The sequence below is a fragment of the Amblyomma mixtum genome, chromosome 2 (assembly GCF_055824585.1).
Source record: "Amblyomma mixtum isolate Tamu chromosome 2, ASM5582458v1, whole genome shotgun sequence".
Classification (NCBI taxonomy): domain Eukaryota; kingdom Metazoa; phylum Arthropoda; class Arachnida; order Ixodida; family Ixodidae; genus Amblyomma; species Amblyomma mixtum.
The window spans coordinates 247,729,258-247,737,756 of record NC_143013.1 but is presented as its reverse complement, the minus strand read 5'-3'; the positions used below and the strand labels follow the sequence as shown (position 1 = coordinate 247,737,756).

At 45.4% G+C, this 8,499-nt stretch overlaps 1 protein-coding gene across 1 annotated transcript; it reads right to left on the bottom strand.

Moving 5' to 3' along the window:
• Positions 1 to 5,506: 5,506 nt before the first annotated feature.
• LOC149363363 (uncharacterized) lies at positions 5,507 to 8,091 on the bottom strand. Its single transcript, XM_089568484.1, has 2 exons — positions 8,032 to 8,091; positions 5,507 to 6,346 (listed from the first exon to the last, which is right to left on the bottom strand). Exons 1-2 carry the CDS (start codon positions 8,089 to 8,091, stop codon positions 5,507 to 5,509), a joined length of 900 nt encoding a protein of 299 aa, XP_089424610.1.
• Positions 8,092 to 8,499: the final 408 nt, after the last annotated feature.

The following is an 8,499-nucleotide window of genomic DNA, read 5'->3' as shown; positions in this document are numbered from 1 at the left end:
ATGTTTACAAGTAACCCAACCTGGAGAGTGTTCATCAGCGCCACCCACGTTCAATAGCGGCGGACGTAGAACGTCCTGAGTTACCGCAGGTGTGACGCAGAACGTCATCGAACGGAGAGGGCGGAAGCTGCGTGAGAACCCTCTTACACGGCACCTTCACCATGAGATACGCACAGTGTCTGATGATTTTTTGTGCATTCGCACATTGCGCTACCATCAATTTTCCTACCTTGTATGAGGTCACAAGTTTCTTTGGGCCCTCGACACAAAGGTAACGTTCGTCCGTTGTCCACTTCTTTTCACATAGTGAAACGTCTAGATTGGCATTAGTACAAAGTGCTTCACCCGCCGCGGTGGCTCAGTGGTTAAGGCGCCCGTCTACCGAGCCGGACTACCAGGGTTCTAACTCGACCGCGGCGGCCGCGTTTCGATGGAGGCGGAACGCAAGAGGCGCCCGTTAGTTTCTTCTTTTGGCCTATTTCGCTCGACTCAGCGGCAGTTTTGGTAAATGATATTTTAGTTACTGATGTTATTTGTGTGCTTTGTAGCGTTTTCAAATCAGTGAGGCAGGATTTGATGCCGGCTACGCGGAAGAGGCTTGACCCGGCTTCGTTTTGCCCAATGGCCTGCCAAACTCTGGAGCATAAAGTGGTTGTTTTCTAGGCGGAAATCCGTTCGGGCAACAAATGTGATGTTGTCAGCATTTTTTATTCCTTCCTGTCCTAACTGCCCCTGTATCTGTACGGACCTTGCCCATTGCCTCTTCTATTGTCCGGCTCCTCACCAGTCGGGTTCCTACCCCCCCCTTTCTTTATCCATCACCACCTGGCTCGACTGGCTTGGCGATGAAGGGGAGAAAGAATAGCGACTTCTGGTCGCCCAGGCGGTCGACATGCTAGGCCTATAAATCATGGTCGAATAAAGGCCTTCTACTACTACTATTGTGTAGGCATAAATTCTGCATATTACGAAAGGTTTCAAAAATGTGTTAATGTAAACATGTTTTTACACGTTTTGTGATAATGTTTTCTGAATTCTTTGCTTTCGGTCATAAAACATGGAAGTGCGGCTTCGAACACTTCGCGAATGTCATAATAAAAAGTGCGTTTATGTGGCTTTACATTAATGAAATGATTTAACCAGAGTTCTGTAGGAAGAAAAATTAGAAAAATTTACAAAACACGGCTGTTGTTGCGACGGTGCGGAAATAGGAAAATAACCCAGTATGTCCGATTTACTGAATTCCGCATGACAAGAAAATTTCGTACACGGCACCTTCACCATGAGATACGCACAGTGTCTGATGATTTTTTGTGCGTTCGCGCATTGCGCTACCATCAATTTTCCTACCTTGTATGAGGTCACAAGTTTCTTTGGGCCCTCGACACAAAGGTAGCGTTCGTCCGTTGTCCACTTCTTTTCACATAGTGAAACGTCTAGATTGGCATTATTACAAAGTGCTTCACCCGCTGCGGTGGCTCAGTGGTTAAGGCGCCCGTCTACCGAGCCGGAGTACCCGGGTTCTAACTCGACCGCGGCGGCCGCGTTTCGATGGAGGCGGAACGCAAGAGGCGCCCGTGTGCTGTGCATTGTCAGTGCACGTTAAAGATCCCCAAGGGATCAAAATTATTCCGGAGACCCCCAAATCGGTATCTCGTTCTCTCTTTCTTCTATCACTCCCACCTCCCTCTCTTCCATTACGGTGAAGTTCCGGTGTCCGCCGAGATATGTCAGACAGATACTGCGCCATTTCCTTTCCTCAGAAACCAATTTACCAAAGTTCTTCCTTTAATCATTTCCAGGAACAACTCTTTTTTTGGTCCATTTACTTTGTGTACTTGTGATATTGCACAATTCCTAGTTTCATACAGAAACGGTTTGTGAAATACACCGTCACCCTTCCACTCAAGATTCTGACATTTTTCATAGCGACACTGTCTTTTGTTTATTCTTCAATTAAGTTACACTGCTTGCATTTGTGCGTTTCTATAGTTATGGGCCTTGGTCACTCAGCACACTTACATATTATACTTTTCTTTTATTTGACATCCCTTTCAATACACTTATACTACAATTACACATACCTTATTTTCCATCCTGTCCTATTCGATTCATTTTTAAATTACAGTTCCTATTTACCACTCGTGCACCTGCTTTCTCTTCACATATTCTTTTCTTTTCCTTTTCGTTTTCTTCCTTGCCTCTATTCTTTCGCTCTTTTTCACATTCGCCAAGGACAATCGACATCACTTTCATTACACCTACACAACACTTACATTTCCTCTACATTTTTCTTCTTTTCTAACATTCTGCACACAATTTTCACACATTTCTTATTCCTACGTAACCTTTTACTTTTCTTTACTTTCCTTTTTTTGCTTCTATTCTTTTGCTCTTTCATGAAAATCAAGTAGGAAAGGCACATTCTCATAACATATCTAAATTGGCATACCTTTCTTTTCCGCTGCTTTCCCATCTCCTTTATTACTCCACAGATTTTTTATTCCGTGTACTGCACCGCTAAGATCTTGAGTTTTTCCCTTTCTACTCGCTCTTCGAGATCTTCCATCTCCTGCCGCCTAGATTCACGTGCCATCGACCTTCATCACCTGGTTTCAACTTGTGCCTTTCCTCATCACTCGTGCTTCATACCCATCACACTTCTTTTTCTTTTCTTTTATATTTTCATTTCTTGTTTATTTATTATTTCTAACTTTTCTTTCCTTCACTCTTTTCTATTCTCATTTCTTTTTTTTCTTTTTTTGTTGTTTGTTTGTGGTTGTTTTTTTGTTTTTTTTTGTGTGTGTTACCTTTGTTTTTTTTTGTTCGTCCTCGTTTCGTTTTTTTTCTTTCTTTCTTTTTTCTATTTTATTTATTTATTTATGTATTTATTCAAGGTACCTACAGCGCCTTGTGAGGCATTATTGTAGGGGAGGGGGGTAAGTACAATAACAGTAAAATTCAATACAGCACAAGAGAACAAAACAGAAAGAAAAGTTACAGAAAAATGTTAAGAACCTCCATAAAGATAAAAGCATTCTGATTGCACCCGACACGCAGAACCAACACTGACAACAGCATAATCAGATTACTGCATGGTCAATTGCAGCCTGGAAATTCTCGCTCTCAAACACTTCATTAGGCAGCAGGTTCCAGTCACTTATTGTGTTGGGGAAAAATGAATATTTAAATGTATTAATCCGGCAGTTATTATCCTCTAATTTTCATGGTATTGTCCCTTCTACTTGAAACGTAGTGAGGTTGCCTTAAATAGGCGCTTTTATTAATTCCTGTTTCAATATTTTAAATGTCGTACAAAAACTTTATTCTAAAAACTTTTCTTCGGTGGGATAATAACTTCCAACCAAGAGCTTCCCGAAGTTCAGAACTTCTAACCTTAAAATTATAATTCCCAGTTACGAACCTTGCTGCCCGCTTCTGAACTCGTTCTAGCTTGTCTATTAAAATATTTGTGAACGGGTCCCAACATAAGCATCCATATTCGAGAATTGGCCTGACATTCGTAACGTACAATGTTTCTTTTAGGCGTGGAGTTGTATGTTTAAAGTTTCTTTTAAAAATGTTGAGAACGCGGGAAGCGTTGGCAGTTACCGCGTCGACGTGTGCGGTCCAATCAAACTTGGCTGTAAATGTGATCCCGAGATACTTTACTCTGTCCTTTGTCTGTACAACAGATTGATTTAGATTATAGTTGCCCCATATCTTCTTTTTTTTTGTGAACTGCATGAGGTAACATTTACTGGTGTTGAGAGTCATCTTCCATTTGTCACACCACGCACATACCGTGTCAAGGTCAGACTGCAACAGAATGGTATCATTTGCGCACGTGACAGAACGGTAAAGAACTCAGTCATCGGCGTACAGCCTAACACGGGAGCACAGATCACTCGGCAAATCATTTACAAAAACAAGAAAGAACAAAGGCCCAAGTACCGAGCCTTGCGGCACACCCGATAAAACCTGAACAGACTGCGAAGTGACACCATTTATAAGTACCCGTTGTTGCCGTGCATACAAATATTCTTGAATCCATCCAAGAAGTCTAGAAGGTATACCTAAATATAACTTTGTTAAGAGCAGAGAATGCGAAACCACGTGAAAAGCCTTGCGGAAATCAAGAAAAACTGCGTCTATTTGAACACCCCTATCTATACCTTCCGCGACATCATGGATGAACTCAGTGAGCTGAGTTGTACACGATAGGCCCGAACGGAAACCATGTTGAGCGGTAGTTTCTCTTTTTTTTTCTTCCTTTGGCACCGTCATAGTTTTTCTGAATAAAAGACGCTCACCCACGAACAATCATTTCTCTGTGCTCGTTGAGCCCTTAGGATACAATGTTACCGTGCCCTACTTTATTTTTCCCATTGCCTTTTTCCACGAAATTCGGCTTTTCGCCACTTGGGCCCTGTTCTTTTATTTTTGATTGCTTTAAGCCTGTTGATGCTCCGCAGGTGCAGACTCTTTCTCATTCCATGTTATTTTTGACGTTAATTTCGATTTGGGCATGGAATGAGACTCCGATTGGGGCAGTACACTGATAGGTGTAAGTCATGAAAGCATAGGGCTAACCTGAGCCATACGATATGGGGATGCCTAATGGCGCCATCTCAAGGTAGTCCCTGCTACTTAGCTCTGACCCAGAGACTCAACTTCGGACCGTAGGACACGCCGAAGTCGCCGCCGGGATCTAAGGACTCCTAGCTGTCGTGCAGGCGGGAGGGCTAAAGCCCTCACAGTATATGTTGGATAATAAAGTTATTCTATCCATCTATCGGGTTGTAAACCAAGACTTAGACCTTTGCGTTTCGGTGAACATTGAAGCAGACTGTAAACTGCCAGTAAACTGCTCCCAACGAACAAGAAGAAAGTACGCATAGAGTCATTTATTTGTGCATCTTGTATCCAATGTCCGAGGAAAGGTGGGCTGATCCTCGTGCAGACGTCATCCAGATCTCTCTCTAGCTGGTAATTTCTGAAATGTGGAAAAAGAAAAGGAATCACCAAAACTGCATCAGATAAGCTGAAAACTCGCGTTCTTTGCTAGCTGTGTGAAAAAATCAATTTCGTATTGAATTATTAATCTCAACCGATGCCAAACAAAATCAACACAATATTATGCTTCGACATATATAATAGAGGTATTTATAGATACCAACAGATATGAAGAATTCTGTATTTGTACTTCTGGTATTCTTATAATCCTCTTTGTAAAACGCATGCTGAATGGTACGAGCTTCGCACTGCACTAGCTGCGATGTTCGATTCCTAATGCTGATGGTTACGAAACGTGAAAAATGTGGACAAGCTTTCCCCTGGCCTTGTGCTTGACTTCTTTATGGTGAAATGCTTGGAAAATGAGTACTGAGACATCTTTGAGTAGGTGAGTTCACAGTTGGTCAGGACTTATTCAAACCATCGTGTGGTCAAATAGGTAGTTCACCTCAAGGTAGCTTCAATACGAAAAAAAAGAGGGGGAGGGAGGCTACTTACACTTCTTCTTGCGGAGAAGAGCACCGTAGTGGAAGGGAGAGCCAAGACCATAGCCGTAGTTCAGGCCGTAGCCGAGGAGACCATGGCCGAAACCGTAGTGGCCAGCACCGTAGCCGAGGGTGCCAACGCCGTAGCCGTAGACTGGGGCGGCGTGGTAGGCAGCGACGGCTGGGGCAGCGTGGGCAACGGTGGCCACAGCTGGGGCGTGGTGGACGGTGGTGGTGGTAACAGCTGGGGCGGCGTGGACGGCAGCGACAGCTGGGGCAGCAGCGTAGGTGGCGACTGGAGCAGCGGCGTAGGCGGCGACTGGAGCAGCGTGAGCGACGGTGGCGACAGCTGGGGCAGCAGCGTAGGTGGCAAAGGCTGGGGCAGCGGCGTAGGTGGTGGCAACCTTGGTCACAGCTGGAGCAGCGGCAACAACTGGAGCAGCAGCGTAGGTGGCGACAGCTGGAGCAGCGTGGTAGGCGGCAACACGAGTCACAGCTGGGGCGACGGCGTAGCTAGCCACAGCTGGGGCAGCGTGGGCGACTGTGGTGACGGCTGGAGCAGCGGCGTAGGTGGTGGCAACCCTGGTCACGGCTGGAGCGGCAGCGTAGGTGGCGACAGCTGGGGCAGCATGGGCAACAGTCGCGACAGCTGGGGCGTGGGCGACGGTGGCCACAGATGGAGCGTAGCCAGTGTAGCCAAGACCGAAGCCATGTCCTCCGTAGCCAAGACCGTAGCCGAGGCCACCATAGCCAAGACCGTAGCCGAGGCCACCGTAGCCAAGGCCGTAGCCGGTGTAGCCAGCAAGAGCGCTGGTGGCGAGAGCCAAGAGGATGCAGGCACGGATCTGAAAAGGAAATATTCCGACTTTACTGGAAAAAAATTTTTCAAGAGATTGTAGATGGGAAAACTCCTTTGTCACTGCATTATGGGAAACACCGTTTTAAAACGTAGGTACCGCTCTTTGTGCTCATGAAGACTGTCAACGAAATTAGCGCCAAAACATGATTTTCAGCAACAACGCTAGAGGTGACAGGTTGCGACTTTATGGGTTCGATCGCGTGATTCGCGAATGCCTCATTCTCGTTTGCCGTTCGTAGACATGTGCAGTGTGTGGTAAATATGGAGAAACAATTACCCATTTTATTTTCGAATGTGATGGCATCCATCCGGGAATCGATTCAGGCAGTCACTCTCCTTGAGGCGGTAGATTTTAGAGATAACAATGCTCATGTGAATAAATCTGCGGTGGAAGGCAGCAAAAATCTATTGGAAGACTAGTGGCTCAAAATCAGAGAGCAGACATAACATTAGAAGCGTAAGGTTAAAATGTATTTAAGGAAAATGGCGAATATACGACCGATTTATAACACCCTTAGAGAAATATTAAAGGCATCCGTGGTGGTTCAGGGGTTATGGCGCTCAGCTGCTGACCCGAAAGACGCGGGTTCAATTCCAGCCGTGGCGGTCTCATTTTAATTGAGTCGAAATGCTAGAGGCCTGTGTACTGTGCGATGTCAGTGCTCGTTAAAGAACACAAGGTGGTCGAAATTTCTGGAGCCCTTCGCTGCGGAGTATGTCATAGCCTGGGTTGCTTTAGGACGTTAAACCCCCGTAAACTGAACAAAAGAAATATCAAGAAAAAGGTGGGAAAAAAAGCCGCACATGGTGACCACTTCCACCACCCCGTTTTAAATGGGACGCTCCTATCTCCCGTGGTTCCACCAATCCATCCATTCATCGCTTTAGGGTGCTATGCAAGGAGCGGCCGTGCTCAGAGATGACACGGGGTCGCGGTGGTTTGATCGTCATCCGTAGGCGCGGCTAGAAGTTGAAGTTCGCGTAAACGTCTTATATTTGCTTGTTAAAATGCTTGATTCGCGTCTGGGGTTAGTGCACAGAAAAGTGCTGAATTGTCTTTGGCAAGACCGACCTAAAAAGTTCCTATTAGACTGTCGCACGTAGGCTTGTAGTCATAATTTATTCTCTACTGGAAATATTCCGTTTCACTTCATATAAAGGTTTCCGGAGCCTTTAATTGTTTGCACAGCGTGGTACCGGCTTTCACACGTATCCGCTGTGATTCGTACATAAAGAAAATCATGAATTGAGAATCGTGACAAATTGCCGCTCTACAATAAGTCTACAGATGCCTGGCACTCGAGCCGCACTTGCAACGATTGCCTGCAAACCCGGGCGAAATTGAAATGCCGCTTTTCTAAGAACGTACTGCGACTTGCACGAGTTCGCTACCTTAGCAGTTGTGATAAACCCCCCAATGTAAAAAAATGCGAGCATTTCAAAAGCCTAAAAGCCTTGAGATGCTACGCTCCTGGTTGCTGACGTAAGTTCTTGCATCCAAATCACATTTGTCGCTATTGTCCAATACAGTATAATACTTTATATTAAAATCTGACAATTCGGCTTAGGAGTCTTAGAGGTGGAGTGGAAATTCTAAAGAAATAGCAAATACCAGCATTGTAACAACGCCCTGCTTTAGACTGTGCTGGGTAGCAAAAGAAGCTGCCTTACCATGGTTACTTTTGGAGTGGTGTTGAGCCAACTGCTAACCGACTCGGTGCGGCGAGCCATTTTATACTGTTTCGCTCATTAATACAATAGGTACGCATGCCCTTTCTCATCCACAGAACCACGACATAGACTACCTCTGTGCTGGCGGAGAGTATGCCACTAGGAGAAAGGGTATGAAACCAATGTGCAGTATGACATTTGTTCGCATCGCTAACGACAGAGCGAAGGCCACATAAGGGAATAATATTTTCAGTACGATCACCCCCGATGGTAGCGATGACACGCGGACTAGATGGGAGAAGACTGGGAAGATAAAACGATGTCGCCTCGGTTCTACTACGCGAATTTTCGGCATTTCTTTCCTCCTCGAATGAACGTGACCGCTGTAACGAAGTTGAGGAAAGCAGCACCCCCATTAACTGCAGAATATCGCAAGTGGAACCTTGCGGGAATGGCACCGCCAGGATC